Source organism: Aethalodelphis obliquidens, unplaced genomic scaffold (assembly GCF_003676395.1).
Source record: "Aethalodelphis obliquidens isolate GAN/ISIS:26980383/991018 unplaced genomic scaffold, ASM367639v1 scaffold14, whole genome shotgun sequence".
Lineage (NCBI taxonomy): Eukaryota > Metazoa > Chordata > Mammalia > Artiodactyla > Delphinidae > Aethalodelphis > Aethalodelphis obliquidens.
This window is the reverse complement of record NW_020837958.1, coordinates 25725307-25745960: the sequence shown is the minus strand read 5'-3', so window position 1 is coordinate 25745960 and position 20654 is coordinate 25725307. Positions and strand designations below refer to the sequence as shown.

The window sequence follows — 20654 nt, the reverse complement described above, 5'->3', positions numbered from 1 at the left end:
AGGCTTAGCGGCCATGGTTCACGGGCCCAGCCGCTCCACGGCATGTGGGATCTTCCCGGACCGGGGCACGAACCCATGTCCCCTGCATCGGCATGTGGACTCAGCCACTGCGCCACCAGGGAAGCCCCCGTGCATTTTATCGTATATTAATTATGCTACAACTTTTTAAAAAAGAAAATCAGTGCAACAGATTTGATGAATGAATTCTTGAGACAGTGTTAGCTGACAAGATTTTCAGCTGCATTTTAGCAGAAAATCGTTAGGAGCTCAAAGGGAAGAGTTCAGGCACTGTCGCAGGCCAATGTGGAACAAACCACTCTGCTCTGTATCAGTCAAGGTTTTAGACTGCAAGCAACAGAAAGTAGCTTAAGCAGAAAATGAAATTATTGCAGGAATAACAGGAAGTATAACAAACAGGCTTTGAAAACAGGCAGGAATTAAAGGAAGCAAAACAGAAACAATCAGATAATCAGATCACTGGCAGATCCCACGATGCCATTATCCTGTATCTTTGCTCCACCCAACCAAACTCTATCTCAGTTTTCCACTGCGTCTTTTTATTACTCCCCACAAAGTAAAAAAACCTGGATGAGAGTGTCTGATTGGCTGAGTCTAGATCTCACCTACATATAATAATTTTCTAGGAGTTGGGAGGGGGAACATATTTCACTTGACTTCTAGAGTGGCAGGTAGGGCCCTGTCTCCCACTTATTTTGGAATTCCCTATAATGATATGTTTGAACGCTGGGCAGCCAAAAATGACCACTGTCCACAACACTATCTGTGTTGTTCAGATTCTGGCGTGTGATCCTAACTCCTGTCCAGGACTTTCAGGATCCAGGATAGGCCCAGTGTAGATAGTTATGTTCTAAACCACGATCCTGGCCCTGGAGAGTGAACAGGAGATCAGGTGTGGAAGGTCGCCCTGGCTCAACCATCTGGAACCTGAGTGGGGAAACCAGTTGTACTGGTGAGATACAGAGAGAACTTGAATTACATGAGAGAATATTTGAAAGGCAGAGAAGATAGTAGGCCTTGGTGATTAATCTAGAATGTGGTAAGGCGGAGAAAGGAGTCAAAGGTGACAGTCCGAATTTCTGACTTGAGAGAGAAGGGGTGAATGAAGATTGTGCGGACGAATAGGGACAGTGACACTGAAGAGAGGCAAGGAGTAGACTTTTTATTGCTGTTTGGGGTGGTTAGAAGGGAAGGGTTACGTTTTGATGTGGTGAATTCAAGATGAAGATGTCCAACACACAGTTGACATTACAGGTTTTAGAAAGGGATCAACGAAGATCAAGTCTATTGGCTGAGGCCTTGGATGAGGGCGAGAACAGCCCAGGTGGTGAGGAAGAACGCCAGGGAGAAGGTTCCCGAGATTCCCGATATTTAGGAGGTGGTCTCCCATCTTCCTACCTAGCCTGGTGCTGCGCACGTGCTCTGGGCCCCCCACGCCGGCGCCCAGGCACCCTCTGGTCCACGGGCGGGCCACCCCTCCACATCCCGCCCCTGTGGGCGGGGTGAGCAGCGATAGAGCAAAGTCACCCGGAAGATGAAGTCGGATAGGCGCGGACCGGGGAGGGGCCCCGCAGAGTCGGGCGAGGGGAGGAAAGCGCCTGGGCGGAGGGATGGCCGGATGTCCCGGCCCGCAGCCCTGAGCGCTGCGTTGGCGGCGGCGGCGGCGCTGGTAGTCGCGCTGCTCCTGCTGCAGCCTGAGGACGCGGGGCCGGGGGCCGGCTCCAGGTAAACCCTCCGCGTGGGGGACCAAGCTGAGCTCCGCGCCCCTGCGGGCGAAGGCAGGAGGGGCCGGAGTCGGGGACACCGTGGGGGAACGAGGCCTCCTGGTACCCGGGCGCATTCCCTGTTCCAGCCCCTTCCAAGGTGTGGGTTGGCTCAGAAGCGGGTAACCAATACGGCGCCCCGCCCTGAGGGTGACTCTGCACTTGCCCTCGCGCCCAGACTGCAGAGAATAACCGTATCTTCCTCCAGAACAAATAACCTTTGTTCCCAGGGTAAGCACGGCTGTCCCTTTAAATATCCCGAGACCAGCACCTGTTAATGTTATTTCTGTAGCATGGCCGAGACAGAAGCGCTACCGAGGCTTCGGGAAGACTTCAGGATGCAGAATAAATCCGTCTTTATTTTGGGTGCCAGCGGGGAAACCGGCAGAGTGCTCTTGAAAGAAATCCTGGAGCAGGGCCTGTTTTCCAAAGTCACGCTGATTGGCCGGAGGAAGCTCACCTTCGACGAGGAAGCGTATAAAAACGTGGTGGGTATTTGAGCTGGGACTCAAAAATGTACCCGCAGTGGTTCTTCAGAGTGAGCATATTTTATGCTGCAAGGCTGAACATTGCCCTGCAATGGCGGCAGGAGGTGTTCAGAGCGTGACCACGATTGGTCTGTGAGAGGCCTTACTGGAAGCTGGATTGTAGGTCCAGGTGGGCCTCCCCCTCACTGCCAGGCCTTGGACAAAGCCCTTCTCTCAGCCTTTGCCCCCATAAAATGGGGCCTAAGTGTAAGGGGGTCTAGGGAGACAGAGAAGAGCCATGCTTCCAGGGTCCTTTAAGCTGGCTTCTAGAAAAAAAGCCCTGTGACCTTGGGTAATTTTCTCAACCCCATTGCTTGTTTTGTCTACCTGTCCACTACACACTGAAGTTAGCGAATCAGAAATAGCTTTGCAGAGGGGGCAAGGTCTATGGCACTGAGAGGTGGGGTTATTCACCTACAAGAATTTGCCCTATCTCAGGGCTGCAGGCTTGTGTGTGTAAGTGGAATAATCCCTTTCCTGTCACTTACACTTTTCGTGTTTAACCCACTGATAGACCAGACTTCAGTCTGGTGTTAATCCCCTAAATATTTGAAACCTGAGCTTGGTGGAGATTCCTTTCCCCTTGCAAATGGAGTTATTTGTGAACTGCAGTAAATTAAACTACAGTGAAATTCTGAGACCGCCCCCCCCCCCCCACAACCTGGACCCACAGGTAGAACATTCCAAATAACAAACGGTCTCACAAATAAATGTTCATGACCCCTGCAGGTCCATGATCAGGTCATTTTGCATATGTCTTTGGTCCCTCAGGACTTTTCTGTTAAAATGGACATCTTTGTTCAGACTTAGGCAGGTAATACGTGATCTTCATCGTCTGGCTTCATGGGGGCATGTCAGACACCTCTGGTCGTTAGAAACTGAAATCGAGTTCTGTGCTTTGACAGTTGAGTTTTGGTGGTGCCTCTTTTGGTCAGGCACTTTTTGTAAACATACGTTTCTTCAGCATTGTGTATGGTGCCAGGAAAATGCTTTTGAAAGGGTCAGTAGTAGAGAGGGAAAGCAACGTTCTATTTAAAGTCCTGAATGATGGGAACTTCCCAAACTTTTCTTTTTTAAGCTTCACAACAAACTTAAGAGGTTAGATGGAGGTTCTTAAATTTCCATGGGCATGAGAACTACCGAGGGTGCTTATTAAAAGTGCAGTTTCTGATTCAGGAGTATTGGTGTGAGACCTAGGAATATGCCTTTTTGTCAAGCACCTGCTGACTGATTCTAATGCAGGTGGGTCGTGGTGTAGACTGAGGGAAAGATTAGCATTCACATTTTACTGCTGAAGAAACTGAGACATATAAGTAACTTGGCCAAGATTATTAACATGCCTAGTAAGTATCAGACCCAAGACTCAAGCCTAGGTTTTGAGACTCCAAACACCATTTCCTTCCCCAACATTATACCTCATTGGTATTTCTCCTGGTAGTATACAGACAGGTCTTTTATTTTTCCAGAGAGAAAATTATAATTGAACCTGACTTTAGAGATCTAGATCACACCTAGTCCAATTGTGTGTACTGTGGACGTATAAGTACATTGTTGATTTTTTTTTTTTACATTGTTGATTTTTGAATTCAGATTAATTGCTTTTTGGTGGGAGAAAATGAGCTTGCAAAATTTGATGTTAAGTGGGTGGACTCTTTAGTAATGTTCTGTCATTCTTTAAATCTAGAGGGGGTATTTTTGTCTGTTTTTTTGTTTTAATAACATCAAGTCATATCCAACTATGTCTTTGTTGTCTAGAATCAAGAAGTAGTGGACTTTGAGAAATTGGATGACTACGCTTCTGCCTTTCAAGGTCATGATGTTGGATTCTGTTGCCTAGGTACCACCAGAAAGAAAGCTGGGGCGGTAAGGAAGGAATCTACCCTTTTCCCCTTTGTCTGGTCAGTAATGTCGAAGATTCCATTTTTGCTCCCTCTTTTGCTTTATATTTGCTGTGCTTAAGTGTAAATTAGCTCTTATCATTTAAGATTCCATATACTGCCCTAGCCTTTGCTATACTTTGAATAGTAGTTATAAGTTCATCTTTCCTTCAGCATAATCCTTGAGTTCAGGCCTGTGTGCTGGAGATGTCATAAATATTTACATGGTCTTGCCTTTTGCAGATATCGTGGTCACTACTTGCCCTGACTTACGCAAACCATTATGTCTGAGTAAAAGTAACTGGCTCATGCTCTTAGCAGTAAGTTATTTTGGTTTCTTTATAAATGTCTTAAACTTAAAGCATTCTCTCTCACTTGAGTGATTTGCTTCAACCTGTTTTCATGCCAAGCTTTAAACTTCTGGGCTAGAACATCAGAACAGAGGCACGATTCAGCTAGCCTCCGGTGATGACTCAGCCTCCAGCGATGATTCAACCCCAATGGTGATTCAGCCTTAACTGACGCAGAACTGTCCTAACACACATTTTATTCTTTTTTTAATGATGTTCTAAATTGCTTCGGCCTCTGTATAGAAGTCAAATTTTACTACATAGTTAGAAATCATAGCTTACTATGTAGATCCTGGGCAAGTGTTAATACCTACATCTTATTTAATTTATACCTTGACTATAGTTTATCCCTTTGACAAAATTTACTTGCTGGAGTTAAACATGTCTTTTAAACATGCAGAACCATGATGCTGCCATGGGGGCTTACCATAGGTTTATAAACAGGCCCATGCATCAGAATCATTTGGAGAGCACAGAACTATTGGTTTATACCAACCAAGGAGTTAGGCTCAGATGTATTTCTCTGGGCTTTCTGGTGATCTAAAGAGTAATTCTATTTATACTTTCAGTAGGGACAAATTTCCAAATCTTCTGTAGTTCTACCATGCGCCCATGGGAACACATCTGAGTTTTGAGCTCTGTGCTGGGAAGTGTGGATTATCGAGAAGTTGACTCTCCCGGGAATTGGCACATTATCTCTCCTAGGAAGGGTCATTTTCCTGCTGATCAGCTCCTGCAGTCTTTTCTGTCCCAGGGACAGTCACAAGGCATGTGCCCTCTGACAGCATTGAAAAACTTTTGTTCTAGTACACTGCAGGTTACATTGTCTCAAGTGCCAACCTGACTTTGGTGGTGACTCAGCAAAATAAGAACACTACTGCATTAGGCATAGAGCAGTTGATTTTCATGACATAAGGCAAATCTCATTATAGGGCGCTCCAGGGGAAAGTCTAAATTGCTTTGTTGCATCCAAATCACCTAATGCAATTTTAATCAGAGGAGTTGGATGTCTTCCCTATCCAGAATATTTTTTTAGATGGAGTTGGTTCTCCACCCCGGAAACTAAATACCTTTTGTTCTCCAAAATCAGTTTGGAAAGATAAAAGTAATTAACGAGTAAGCAAGAGAAAAGACTGGTAAACCAAGTATAATCTCAGAAATAAGTTAGAGCTTAAATGGTTTAAGAGGATAGTGACAGAAAATAAGCTGACATTTCCTCCAGAAAGTCTTTTTTTTTTTTTTTTTTAATTTGAAGGTGATTTAGATTGGATGCAGTATGAAGTTTTGAGGTTGTGATAACTTAAGGCAGTTCAAAAGAGGTGACAATTCACAAGCGGCTAGGTAATAATAGTTGTTTGAGCGGGGGGAGGGTGTGTGGATTTCCAAGCTCACTCCACCTGGTATTCTGGTCAGCAGCATTCTCTGTAAAAAAAAGGGAGCATCAGATGGGTATTGCAAAGCTGGTGGCAAGCCTAGTGTCATTCTGTAGCTGTTTTGTAACTGGAGCAGCCCGCATTTTACTTTAGCAACTTCAAGAAATTCAGGGTTTCTGTCTCAGTGTTGAAATCCTATGAGTAGCCTGCTTATTTCCCTATGACCTTCAGTTTAATTTGCTGGGGATGGATGTTATAACAAAAAAGCATAATCAAGGTGGCTTAAAACAACAGACGTTTTCTGTCTCACAGTTCCCAAGGCTAGAAGTCTGAGGTGGAGGTGGTTCTTTCTGAGGGCTGAGAGGGAAGGATCTTTTCCAGGCTTCTCTCCTTGACTTGTAGATGGCTGCCTTCTCTCTGTGTCTCTTCACATGGTGTTTTTCCTACGTGCCTGTGGCTATGTCCAAATTTCTCCTTAATATAACAACACTAGTCAAACTGGATTAAGAACCACCCTACTTGGAATGACCTCATCTTAACTAATTACATCTGAAAATAAGGACACATTCTGAGGTACTGGAGGTTAGGACTTCAACACAGGAATTTTGAGGGGGTAACATTGCAACCCATAAAATTCAGTCTACCCAGGTTTCTTTTGACACAGGTGCTAGGGATAGGTCTGTTAGCTTTCTTCAGCTGTTTGGAAAACCATTTTCTTTAGCAGTAGCTGGTTAGATGCTAATCTTCTTTCTTTTCACATTCACAAGCCATAGTTGTCTAATGAATGCAGTGACTGTGACTTGGCCCTAATCCAGATCTACTGGATCAGAATCTCTAAGGTTGGAAGCCTATTTTTAACATGCTTCCTGGGGGATTCTGATGCAGCCAACCTTTTCTTCTTGTTGGACCTGCTTTCTGGATGCATTAGACAGTATTAGTCCTCTTCGCCTCCTGGGTTTCCAGGTACTGTTGTCCCAGATAGCCTTCACCTTGCTTTGGTAAGTAACTTATGTGCTAGTGAAGGTTGAAATACCCTTTGAAAACCAGATCTACATTGGCCATAAGTGAAGAGCAAAACCTCACAGGGGCCAGAGAATGGTGCTTTCCCCTTATTAAGAGAAGGATTTGGTTAGTGAGTTTGAGGGGGTGTGATTTAGTTTCACCTTTTCATTTGTCTCCTCACCTGGTAGGCACAGGCTCCAGAAGTCCAGGCTCTTGTAGTCTGTTGAGTGGACGATGCCATTAATGTGATGAATGCAGCCATTGTCACACTTATTAGGCATCATTAAAGTCTCGTAGCCTCTGATTCAAATGATACACTCTTCTAATCCAGGGGCTTGTAAACTATAGACTGTGGGCCAAATACAGCCTGCCTGTTTTTGAACAGCCCCTGAGCTAAGAATGTTTTTGTATTTTAATTTTTTATTTATTTATTTTTTTAAAGTTCTTTTTCTTTTGAATTTTATTTATTTTTTTATGCAGCAGGTTCTTATTAGTTATCTATTTTAGACATATTAGTGTATATACATCAATCCCAATTTCCCAATCCATCCCACCACCACCACCCCACACACTTTCCCCCCTTGGTGTCCATACGTTTGTTCTCTACATCTGTGTCTCTATTTCTGCCCTGCAAAAAGGTTCATCTGTACCATTTTTCTAGGTTCCACATGTATGCGTTAATATACAATATTTGTTTTTCTCTTTCTGACTTACTTCACTCTGTATGACAGTCTCTAGATCCATCCATGTCTCTACAAATAACCCAATTTCTTTCCTTTTTATGGCTGAGTAATATTCCATTGTATTTATGTACCACATCTTCTTTATCCATTTGTCTGTCAATGGCATTTAGGTTGCTTCCATATCCTGGCTATTGTAAATAGTACTGCAGTGAACATTGGGGTGCATGTGTCTTTTTTTTTTTTCCACTTTAAAGTTTTTATTTTTAACATCTTTATTGGAGTATAATTGCTCTACAATGGTGTGTTAGTTTCTGATTTATAACAAAGTGAATCAGCTATACATACACATATATCCCCATATCTCCTCCCTCCCACCCTCCCTATCCCACCCCTCTAGGTGGTCACAAAGCACTGAGCTGATCTCCCTGTGCTATGTGGCTGCTTCCCACTAGCTATCTGTTTTACATTTCGTAGTGTATATATGTCCATGCCACTCTCTCACTTCGTCCCATCTTACCCTTCCCCCTCCCCGTGTCCTCAAGTCCATTCTCTACGTCTGTGCCTTCATTCCTGTCCTGCCCCTAGGTTCTTCAGAACTTATTTATTTATTTATTTATTTTAAGATTCCATATATATATGTTAGCATACAGTATTTGTTTTTCTCTTTCTGACTTACTTCACTCTGTAGGACAGACTTTAGGTCCATCCACCTCACTACAAATAACTCAATTTCGTTTCTTTTTATGGCTGAGTAATATTCCATTGTATGTATGTGCCACATCTTCTTTATCCATTCATCTGTTGGTGGACACTTAGGTTGCTTCCATGTCCTGGCTATTGTAAATAGAGCTGCAGTGAACATTGTGGTACATGACTCTTTTTGAATTACGGTTTTCTCAGGGTATATGCCCAGTAGTGGGATTGCTGGGTCATATGGGAGTTCTAGTTTTAGTTTTTTAAGGAACCTCCATACTGTTCTCCATAGTGGCTGTACCAATTCACATTCCCACCAGCAGTGCAAGAGTGTTCCCTTTTCTCCACACCCTCTCCAGCATTTGTTGTTTGTAGATTTTCTGATGATGCCCATTCTAACTGGTGTGAGCTGATACCTCATTGTAGTTTTGATTTGCATTTCTCTAATAATTAGTGATGTTGAGCAGCTTTTCATGTGCTTCTTGGCCATCTGTATGTCTTCTTTGGAGAAACGTCTATTTAGCTCTTCTGCCCATTTTTTGATTGGGTGGTTTGTTTTTTTGATGTTGAGCTACATGAGCTGTTTATATATTTTGGAGTTTAATCCTTTGTCCGTTGATTCGTTTGCAAATATTTTCTCCCATTCTGAGGGTTGTCTTTTCAACTTGTTTGTAGTTTCCTTTGCTTTGCAAAATCTTTTAAGTTTCGTTAGGTCCCATTTGTTTATTTTTGTTTTTATTTCCATTACTCTAGGAGGTGAATCAAAAAAGATCTTGCTGTGATTTATGTCAAAGAGTGTTCTTCCTATGTTTTTCTCTAAGAGTTTTATAGTGTCCAGTCTTACATTTAGGTCTCTAATCCATTTTGAGTTTATTTTTGTGTATGGTGTTAGGGAGTGTTCTAATTTCATTCTTTTACATGTAGCTGTCCAGTTTTCCCAGCACCACTTATTGAAGAGACTGTCTTTTCTCCATTGTGTATCCTTGCCTCCTTTGTCATAGATTAGCATGGGTGCGTGGGTTTATCTCTGGGCTTTCTATACTGTTCCATTGATCCATATTTCTGTTTTGTTCCAGTACCATACTCTCTTGATTACTGTAGCTTTGTAGTATAGTCTGAAGTCAGGGAGTCTGATTCCTACAGCTCCATTTTTCTTTCTCAAGACTGCTTTGGCTATTTGGGGTTTTTTGTGTCTTGATACAAATTTTAAGATTTTTTGTTCTAGTTCTGTAAAAAATGCCACTGGTAATTTGATGGGGATTGCATTGAATCTGTCGATTGTTTTGGGTAGTATAGTCATTTTCACAGTATTGATTCTTCCAATCCAAGAACATGGTATATTTCTCCATCTGTTTGTGTCATCTTTGATTTCTTTCATCAGTGTCTTATAGTTTTTTGCATACAGGTCTTTTACCTCCTTAGGTAGGTTTATTCCTAGGTATTTTATTCTTTTTGTTGCAATGGTTAACGGGATTGTTTCCTTAATTTCTCTTTCTGATCTTTCGTTGTTAGTGTATAGGAATGCAAGAGATTTCTGTGCATTAATTTTGTATCCTGCTACTCTACCAAATTCATTGATTAGCTCTAGTAGTTTTCTGGTGGCATCTTTTGGATTCTCTATGTATATATCATGTCATCTGCAAACAGTGACAGTTTTACTTCTTCTTTTCCAGTTTGTATTCCTTTTATTTCTTTTTCTTCTCTGATTGCTGTGGCTAGGACTTCCAAAACTATGTTGAATAATAGTGGCGAGAGTGGACATCCTTGTCTTGTTCCTGATTTTAGAGGAAGTGCTTTCAGTTTTTCACCATTGAGAATGATGTTTGCTGTGGATTTGTCGTATATGGCTTTTATTATGTTGAGGTAGGTTCCCTCTGTGCCCACTTTCTGGAGAGTTTTTATCATAAATGGGTGTTGAATTTTGTCAAAAGCTTTTTTTGCATCTATTGAGATGATCATATGGTTTTTATTCTTCAGTTTGTTAATATGGTGTATCACACTGATTGATTTGCGTATATTGTAGAATCCTTGCATCTCTGGGATAAATCCCACTTGATCATGGTATATGATCCTTTCATTGTGTTGTTGGATTCTGTTGGCTAGTATTTTGTTGAGGATTTTGCATCTATATTCATCAGTGGTAATAAGAATGTTTTTATATTTTTAAATGGTTAAAAATTTTCAAAGAGGACTAATGTGTCATGACACATGAGAATATAAGAAATTCACATTTCAGTATCCATAAATAAAGTTTTATTGGAACATTCTCATTACTTTATATATTATTAGTGGCTACATTTGCACAATGATGGCAGAGCTGTGTAATTGCAATAGAGGCCTGCAAATTTGAAAATATTTACTATCTCACCGTTTATAGGGAAAGCTTGCCAACCCCTGTTGTCACCTATACTATTTTATTTGATGTCTGGGAGGGGGCTTGTGAAGTGGTGAGGTCCCAGACGTTTCGTGAGACCCAGATCATAGCCTCTGCTTGGGTACCAAATGGCTGTGGGACCTTGGGTATGCTGGTTAGCTTCTGTGGGCCCCTGTCTCCTTGTCTGTACTGAGAGGGTGGTGACCACCGAAGCCCCTTTGGCCTACAGAACTCGCTGACTTTCAAAACAGAAAGAAAGGAATGCCCCAAATGGGAAAAAATGTGTGATAACATAGAGATTGACTCAGGAATCCTCTGTATCTATAAGGTTTTATTCTTCTATCCAGAGCTCTTTCTCTAACCAAGATCTTGGTTCCCCCTCTGTACATCAAATATAGACGTGCCCTCCAGGACACAAATAAATGGGGTCTCAAGTCATACCATTTGTTGTTTGTCAGTGTCTCTGTTTTCTAGTCTAATTTATAGGGTTGAATTGAAAAGGGAGTGAAGGAGAAGGAATCTGAAGCAGAAATATGGCCAAGTGGGACCCTTTGCAGAATGAAATCCTCCCTTCTTGGAAAAGGGTCTTGTTGACCTTGACTCATTCCTGCCTGCTTGCTTGTCAATGCTGAAATACCTTATCAGGATGAGGTGTTCTTAAGCCACAGTGTTCCCAGTTTGCAGGCATTGGTAAAGAATATTAGAAGGAATACTTAGTAGCTTTGGATTTTCATAAGACTTAAAATAAAGAGTAATTAGAGAATTTGTCTACCTAGAGCCCATGTAGAGCTTTGGATTTTCATAAGACTTAAAATAAAGAGTAATTAGAGAATTTGTCTACCTAGAGCCCATGTAGAGCCCATGAAGACATCTCTGCTGTGTCATATCAGTATATTGTGTTTATTTTTTCGAGCAGGTGCTGGGAAAGGAAATTTATAGTGGGAATTTATTTAATCATTTCCTTTTTCTAGAAGAACTCTGATTCCTGTCTTAGAGTAAAACACACCAACTGTGGAATCATAAAGACACAAAGACATAATGGACTTAATGCTCTCAGAAGAGACATCTTTTTTTCTGCCATATGGTTGGGGAAACTAAATATGGTTTTTCTGAAAACTGTGTTTCTGGGATATGGAGTAGCTTGCTTTAGTTTGTTTTTCTATTCTTTTATTTGAGCTGCTAGAGAACAAGAAAGGGTTTAATAATATCTTAAAGATAGCTCCTTTCTATCTACAAAGGGAGTCTTCCTCCAGAGAAAATCAGTGTGTGTCGGTATCTCTGAGTAAGTGTCCGGGATCCACGTTTAAGTTTGGCTTCTGAGTCCTTGAAAGCCATTGACCCCTTTGCTTTTGAGTTTCATTCACCAGTTAAAAGGCCACGCATCAGGGTGGGGGAAGTGAAATTCAAAGTTCGTGGGCTTGGAATGATGCGTATTTATAATCAGCTTGAGGGCTCAGAGGATTTGTGAAATCGTTTTGGATTAACAGCCATTGATTGCTAATAAAACAGTATTGAGCTTTGTCCAGAGAACAGCAGTGAAGAAAGGTATGGACACCTTGTCGACAGGACCCATTGAGCAGGGATGATGGGCTAAGTGTGAGGGTCTCTGCAGCAGCGTGGGTGCTCGTCCTGCCCGGAGCCGTTGTCAGTCCTTTGCCAGGCGGGTGAAAGGAGGGACGCCAGAGGCTGATGGCTGGGGTGGTATTGATGTGCCTTAGCTGACTAATCAGATTGTAAAAGTCCCATGGTATTTATGTCACTTTAATTTTCATCAAACAATTGGAGACTGCAGGACTCTATTAAGGAGTGGTTGATCCAGAACTAAAGCCAGATAAATTGGGGTCTCAGTTTAATCAAATTATCCCTTTACTGGCCCTGGATTAAGTGAGAGGGACAGCGTCGGTCTAGAGCCTTGTGATTGGCTGAAGCTTTCCCGTATTTTTAAAGACACCGATGAAAGAAGAAACATTTTAACAGAGACAACTCTAATAATCCTTCCAAGAAATAGTTTTAAACCAGCAGCAGCAACAGAAAGGAATTTATTTCACTAGTCAACGATGTAATTTCATTGGGAATAATGAACCTGTTATCAAAATCAGAGTTCTGGTGAATTGGAGTGAGGGGAAGAAAATAGATGTGGAAGACAAATAGAGTGTTTTCGAATTTTTTTAAGTCGTTTTGGGTTGTTTTTCTTGGCACATTTTGAGCACATGTAAAAATCTCAATCCAGAGAATGGCTCTGAGGAGATCAATCACAGCCCACTCCCAGGATGTGCTGAGTATTAAAACTGGTTTGCTGCACACTGATTTAAGAAAGCAACAACATGAGTTTCAATCAGTGTGTAGGACAGGTTGCTGAGTCCGTTATTAGGATGGAATGTCAAAGTCTACAACACAGAAGCAGATGGGGATGATTCCCGGCTAAGAGTTAAGTTTATATTACCTAAAAAAAAAGAAAGAGGAACAACAGTACCCTGCAGGTCGTGGACATCGTTAAAAATGCTCCATAAGTGATAAGAAGAGAGGATGAGACAGGCTTTTGGGGTAACGGTGGTGCTCTATTTCTGGATCTGGGAGCTGGTTGCAGAAGATATTTATTAGTTTATGAACAGCTTATATAGCCAGCTCTATGCTTAGAATATATTTACTTTTATGATCTACTTCAATACAAAGTTTGAGAAGTTTGCTTGGGCCCCTTGTTTTAGAATTGAATTCTGTATTAGTTTCCTATTGCTGCTGTAACAAATTGCCTCAAATTTAGTGGCTTAAAACAACATAAGTTTATCATCTTACAGTTTTATAGGTTAGCAGTCCAATGTGGACTTTGCTGAGATAAAATCAAGGTGTTGACAGGGCTGATTTCCCTCTGTAGGCTCTAGGGGAGAATCCATTTTCTTTACCTTTTCTGGCTTCTAAAGACCACCTGCATATCTTGGTTCATGGTCCCTTCCTCCATCTTTAAGGCCAGCAATGGGGGATCAAGTGCTACTCACGTTGCCTAACGCCAGCCTCCTTTTCTGCTTCCCTTTTCCACTCTAGGGACTCTTGTGATTACATTGGGCCCAGTTGGATACTACAGAATAACCTTTTTCAAAGTCAGCTGATTAGCAGCCTTAATTCCACCTGCAACCTTAATTCCCCTTGGCCACGTAGCCTCCAACACGTTCACAGGTATGGGGATTAGGGCATGGACATCTTTGAGGGGCCATTATTCTGCCTACCACAGTTATGAATTAGTTCTGTTATTAGCTGGTAATGGTGTGAGGTAAGAAGGAACGTGAGTACCGTGGGGAGCACGGCTCAGAGAGTCAGGAATTTGCGCTCTGCTCTCAGCTATCTCACTCATTAGCCGGTAGTTCCTGGATCGCTGGACCTTGTTGTCACATCTCCACAGTGAGGGGGTTAGGCGTGATGTTTCCTAAGGTGCCTTCTATCTATCTTATGAAAGATACATATCTCCATACAAAATATAACATTTAGGGTCAGTAACTACCAGAGGGCAGATTTTTAATTTAAAAAAAATCACTGGGGCAGTAATCCAGTCTTCAGATTTGGAATCCTCATTATATGAAACCTCATTATATAATTGTGGGTACCCATGAAGTTCAGCTTCAGTAGACTTTAGACTGCTCTTCAGCTGTACCAAGTTTGAGGATGCCAGACTTCGTGGTGGTCCCAAGAAGCTGTTACTACATGGAATTCCCTAGTCTGGGTACAGGCCGGTATCCTTCACTTAGGCCCTGGAAACCAGTCTGTATTCTCTTGTTTGCACCATCCTCTCCCCTCTTCCTTTGATTGCCACTTAGTTCTTTTTTTTCCTAATTGGATTTACCTTTTCTCTGCTTTCGCTGGACTTTTATTCATTCATTCAAATATTTTTGGAGCACCTGCCATGTGCTGGGTGGGCCTGTACTGATGCTGAGATGTGAATTAGGAAAGACCCAACCGCTACCCTCACTGGACCGAGTCTAGACCAGGGGTCTCCAAACACTCTTGATTATATACCTGTCAGTAAAAAAAAATTTGCAGATGCACTCCTTACTAACGTGTGAAGTATGTTGTAAAGCATACACAAAAATTGGAAATTAGATAGACTTTGTTCTCATAGTGCGTGGGTAGTGTTCTCTGCCACCCTTTGAGACCCTGCTATGTTAGAGTTGACACACAAAAAAATAGAGAAAACAGAGAGAGGGTGGTAAGGTTGTAAAGGATTAAGAACAAAGAAATGTGAGACTAAAAACAGTTTCTCAGGGACTTCCCTGGTGGTCCAGTGGTTAAGATTCTGTGCTCCCAGTGCTGGGGGCCAGTGTTTGATCCCTGGTCAGGGAACTACATCCCGCATGCCACAACTAAAGATCCCACATGCCTCAACTAAATATTCTGCATGCCACAAAAAAGATCCCGCATGTCACAACTAAAGACCTGGTGCAGCCAAGTTAATAAATAAATAAATATTAAAAAAACAACAATGAAAAACCCCAGTTTCTCAGCCTGATATTATTGTTCCTTTTGCTCCTTGCAGATTTTCTTGGTGTCTGTGTTTCAGTGTCATTGTCCTTGTTTTTTCATTGCAGTCTGGCCTTGCTACTAAAGCTGGTACATCTATCCTGAGCATCATATTGGAGCCATTCCCAGGGTCTAAGCCTGACATTCGTGTTGTTTTGGATGCATTTTATTTGGATCCCCATCCTCGTCCACCCCCCCCCCCCCCCCCGCAAGGACTCTTAACCTGCCACCCAAGCTGATAAGTAATCTTTAAGATGAACTCACAGCTTTTGGGAAATAACTCACATCCTTTTCACCCTTAGGAGGGATTTGTTCGTGTTGATCGAGATTACGTCCTGAAGTCTGCAGAGCTGGCAAAAGCTGGAGGGTGCAAACATTTCAACTTGCTGTCCTCTAAGGGAGCTGATAAGTCAAGCAGTTTTTTATATCTGCAAGTCAAGGTTTGTGCATGTTTCTATCTTTTGTATACTTTGGAGGACCCTGGCTAATTGGCAATACTAAATAATACAAAATGCTAAGTAATGCCAAAATGCATTAAATGCATTATATTATGCATTTTTTATAACTACACGGACTGCTTTTTTGCAGAGATGTACTTAGTAAACAGGAGTGATTTGAAAGATAATTTCCAGTGTCTTCCCCTCTGTTGATTATCTAGTCATCATAAAATGAGATGTTGCAGCCCTGGTCTTGAGGATCAGCCCAGAATCTTAGCATTAGAAGAGACTTTGAGACAGTGATACTTTTCCAGAGTAGATTAAATGTTATTATTGGGTATGGTTCTTGTCCTCAAGAATTACAGTCTTGTTTGGGGGGATCCCCAAAGCCAGCCCCAAGTTTGGGAATGCGCTAGAAGGCCTCCCAGGACTGCCATATAGTTATCTTCACAGCCATGTTGTATTACAATGAAAGAATATAAAGCAGAGTCAGTGCAGGGAAAAAGAAGTGCATGGAGTGAGCTCTGGAGGAAGCTAGGTTCAGACTTCCAAGGGTCTTCTGCCAGTGGAGTTACACGTGTTTCATTTCTCCAGCAATGAGTATTGCCTACCAGAGAAATTCACTTGAGCTCAGGAGTCCAGGGTTTTGATGGGGGTCAGTCACCTAGGCACCCTCAGCGTAAAAAAATTACAGACTTCCAGAAGGAAAGCAAGTGTTCAGCATAAACCACATTGTTTGTACAAATAGTTTAGGCATAGTAAAGTACCCTTATCAGTTAGCTAATGACGGGAACACTCCTAAAATCTGAGTTCCCCGACACAGGCCAGAGGACAACCTGGCAAGCAGACCTTTCTAAGAATAGCAGTTTCAGCCTGGTACTCTTGTACACATGTTGCTAATAGAGACAAAACACATCTTTGTAAAAAACCAACTAAGAAACGCACCCTCATAAAAATTTACATATGAATGTTTATAGAAGCATTATTCATCATAGACAAAGAGTAGAAACAACTCAAATGTCCATCAGCTGAAGCATGGATGAAAAAAATGTGGCATATACCTACAAAATAACATTGATTTAACTATGAAAAGAAATGACATATTATAGCATGGGTGAACGTTGAAAACATTATGCTGAATGAGGGAGGCCAGTCACAAAGGGCCACAACTTACATGACTTAATTTATAGGAAATGTCCAGGATAGGCATATCTTTAGAGACAGAAAGATTAATGGTTGGCTAGGGTTTGCGGGAGGGGATGGGAGTGAGTGCTAATTGGTACGGGGTTTCTTTTGGGGTGATGAAATATTCTAAATTTAGATTGTGGTGAATGTATTAAAAATCATTCATTGAAAAAAGCTTTTTAATACATTGATTAAAATGTATTTTTTAAATATATTGATTAAAATGTATTACTGCAGATTATACAGTGCTGTAGGTTAAGTGCCAAATGAATGGTATGAACAGGCCAAGAAGGCGGCGGTGAGCAGGCTGCTTAGTTCATAGGCCTTTTAAACATCCCTGTGGCCAAGCTTCTCTGGCATTTCTGTTTATAGAGATGCCTGTCGTGAAAACTCATGGATTGTTCAACAAATTTAATTTAAAGCCTCATCTAGATGCTCTGTCTCTTGAAATGTTGTGGGTTTTGTTAGGAAGTGAGTAATACAAGGGAGTCTATGGTTCTTCTGACCTCCTGAAACTACCTGGAAGCCAAAAAAGGTTAAGGTCCCCTGGCCTGCAGCACTGATTCTGGAGTGACGGACAGTTCTTTTATGGCTGAACTCCTAACATGTCATTCTCTGGATCTGTTTCAGTAGGTCACATGACAGGCTGGACTGACCATGCAGCCATTTACTCATTCGGTGCATCTTTTTTCACTCTCTACTACGTATCAGGATTAACTGATCTCTTCCTTAACTTCCCAGACTCTCTGGAATCTAAAAATCTAGGGGAGGATATTAACTAGTATTGAGACCTGCAGAAGTAGATTGTCTTCAAAACCCCAAGTTATTCTTGTTATTCTCTCTTAAGCATTACAGCAAGTTGGTCTTGATTAAATACTAGAAATGTTTTTTTTTGTTAACAGGGAGAAGTGGAGGCTAGGGTTGAAGAGTTAAAATTTGATCGTTACTCCATATTTAGGCCCGGGTAAGTATTCCTACTGCCTAAGAGTACACCACTGTTGGTTATTCCCTAGAAGCCTGGTTTTTCATTTGAAGAGGCTGACAAATTTCTAAGATGTGAACGAGTTGGCTGGAGGGAGATTGCTTCTCTGAAGAACCCACTTTTAGCTTTGAAGGAAAGGCTAGACGGTTGGTGGTGCCAGGTTCAGAATAGTCTGAAATTTTCTGGGTAGCCTTGGCTGCCTTCTTCTTTAAAATCCTCTTCGTGCCCAAATAAAACCATTTATGCACTGTATTAGTGTGTTTGGGCTGCCACAACACTAACACTGCAGAATGGGAGGCTACAAGTCCAAGGTCAAAGTGCCATCAGGGTTAGTGTCGGGTGAGGCCTCTCTTCTGGCTTGTTGATTCATTGCTGCTTCTCTCTGTGTCCTCCTGTGGTCTTTCTTCTGTGTGAGTGGAGAGAAAGAGAGAAATATCTGATATCTCTTCCTTTTCTGTAAGGACACCAGTCCTATCAGATTAGGGTCCCATCCTTATGCCCTAACTTAACCTTAATTACCTCCCTAGAGGTGTGTCTTCAAATATGATCCCACTGGGGATTAGTGCTTCATGAATTTGGGGGGACACAGTTCAATCCATAACATCCTGTATGGTCTGAATGCAATTTACCATCTCTTCCTCTGCTCTTCTTTTCCTCTTTAGAGTTCTATTATGTGATAGGCAAGAATCTCGCCCAGGTGAATGGTTGATTAGGAAGTTCTTTGGCTCCTTACCAGAATCTTGGGCCAGCGGTCACTCTGTGCCAGTGATGACTGTGGTTAGAGCAATGCTGAACAACGCTGTGAGACCAAGTGACAAGAAGAAGGAACTGCTAGATAACGAGGCCATCCACGACCTGGGGAAAGCTGATGGCTCTCTCAAGCCGTGACCACACTGGAGAAATGCTTTCTATTGTCAAACTCAACACCCATCACCTAATCGGTAATTTCGGGGTCTAAAAAAAAACATGTGCTTTAACTGTGGTTTCACTATTCTCAGTCGCCCAGATCCAATCAAAAAATGATCGTGCTCTGCATCAGCATTTTAGAGCCTGATTGTACATATGTAGACATTACCCTGGGAAGCCTTTCAAAAATAGAGATCCAGCAGCTCCCTGGTGCTCTAGTGTCTCGTATTCGGCACAGAAATGAGAGGTTCATAGGCCCTACCTCAAACTTTCTCAATCAGAATTTTGGGGGTATGGGGACAGAAATCTGTTGTTTTATTTAAGCTTCTCTTATGGTTCTGATGCCACTGGTGGGGAGGCCAGCTTTGAAAGCTTGTCTGCAGAGTCACAGCAGCAGTGAAAACTTTATGTATCATGCAGATGAGTCCTGAACAAAAATTGTTGACATTTGTGTCTCTGAGTTACCCAGTGCTGACTGCATGTTAATTGTGTAAGTGAACATTGTGCCTTACTATTTCTTTAGAATATATAATAAAAGTTATTATATAACTGAGCTTATATAATTCATGGGAGAATTAAATAGAAGAATTAAAATAAATGGACAAGTTGTGGGTTCCCTTAGATTGTTAGAAAATGCCCAAGTATCTGTGGTAATATGCAGTATTTTGGCCAATGGGATTATAGAATAGCAGCTAATATATATCAAGTGCTTGCTAATTGCCAGCTTTTACACATGATGTCTGTCCTTTAACCCTCCAAACAATCGTTATAATTCTTACAGGCAGTACTATCATCCCCCTATCTTAGGTGGGGAAACCGAGGCTCACTGTGGTTAAATGCCTTGCCCAAGGGCTTAAAGCTGACGCCTGAAGCTAGGAAATGGCAGAGCCAGGATTCTAACCCAAGTGAGCCTGAGTCCATAGCTTCTGTTTTTAACTACTCTGCAAGAGCATCCAGTATCTGTATATTTCCAGGAAGTTCCAGTTAATTGTTACTGGATCAGTACATGCCATGGATGAATAAAATAGAAATGTTTGGGTTTCTTCATTGGTCTAGGATCCCTCTAATGATTAACTACAAAATGTTCACATAGCCAGTAAATGTATATCTCAAAGTGCTTCACTTTAAAAACTATGGAAAAGGAAAGGAAGAGGCAGAAGGAAGGGTCAAAGTCAAGAGGAACACACTGTTAATTTCCATCATGGAACAAAGGATAGTAGTGAAGTTTGTCTTAACTTCTGTGCTGGGGGAAGCAAAGCAATAAATTTCAAGCTTCAGTGGACTCCTTTAGTGTGTGTGTGTGTGTGTGTGTGTGTGTGTGTGTGTGTGTCTGTCTGTCTGTCTGTCTGTCTGTCTGTCTTTAGAAGGGGTTGGACATTCCCAATGTCAGTCATCTAGGAAAGAGGCATATTTTAGGATGGGGTGAGGACTTGAAATGTGGGCTTTAGAAAGGAGATGGAAGGAACATCTTCCTCCTGCCAGGTGGGGTTCCTTTGGGGCTGGACTCTGAAGAGCCTGTTTGTTTAGGTGATAACAAGCATGGGCTCCAAGAAGTGAGGCACGAATTACGGGGACTCCATGAGGATATACTGAGGCTGGTGGGCTCTAAAAGCAGCTAAACCCAGTGGCCAGTTTTAAGTTATTCTCTGTGTGTTGAAATTCCTTACCCACAAACCTGCTGTCAGGTGTTGTTCAACATTCTTTTCTGACCTCAGTAGTGAAGTGGGGTGATGGGAGAGGGTCTGTGTTTATCTTTGGAGTAAAGAAAAGAGCTGTTCCCTCCTAAGCCCAGCATTGTGGAGACACAAAAACTTCAAGGAACAAGATTCTGGCCCAGTCACTCCTCTGGACTGGGTGTTACTTCGCTACTGTTAACATGGAATGATTGGGTGTTAATGGGATTTAGCAGCTTTCCCTCCAAATGGGGAGAAGATGGGCCTTGCTGGAGAGTATGTTGGAAGGATGCAGGAAAAAAAAA

General features: G+C 42.1%; 1 protein-coding gene across 3 annotated transcripts; it reads left to right on the top strand.

The window, feature by feature from the left end:
• The first annotated feature begins 1606 nt into the window (after positions 1–1606).
• On the top strand, positions 1607–19723 carry HTATIP2 (HIV-1 Tat interactive protein 2). 3 transcript variants are annotated; one of them, XR_003434510.1, is made up of 7 exons: positions 1607–1743; positions 2074–2269; positions 4064–4171; positions 15469–15606; positions 17691–17752; positions 18433–18711; positions 19458–19723. XR_003434510.1 is itself a non-coding variant. In XM_027115189.1 (6 exons), the coding sequence occupies exons 1-6, from the start codon at positions 1637–1639 to the stop codon at positions 18656–18658; spliced, it is 837 nt and encodes a 278-aa protein (XP_026970990.1). In that variant the 5' UTR covers positions 1607–1636; the 3' UTR covers positions 18659–19229. The 3 variants fall into 3 exon arrangements, 2 of the variants coding, with proteins under 2 accessions (XP_026970990.1, XP_026970991.1); XM_027115189.1 differs by lacking the exon at positions 19458–19723 and having other exon boundaries at positions 18433–19229; XM_027115190.1 differs by lacking the exons at positions 1607–1743; positions 19458–19723 and adding an exon at positions 1860–1881 and having other exon boundaries at positions 18433–19229.
• The last annotated feature ends 931 nt before the right edge of the window (positions 19724–20654 follow it).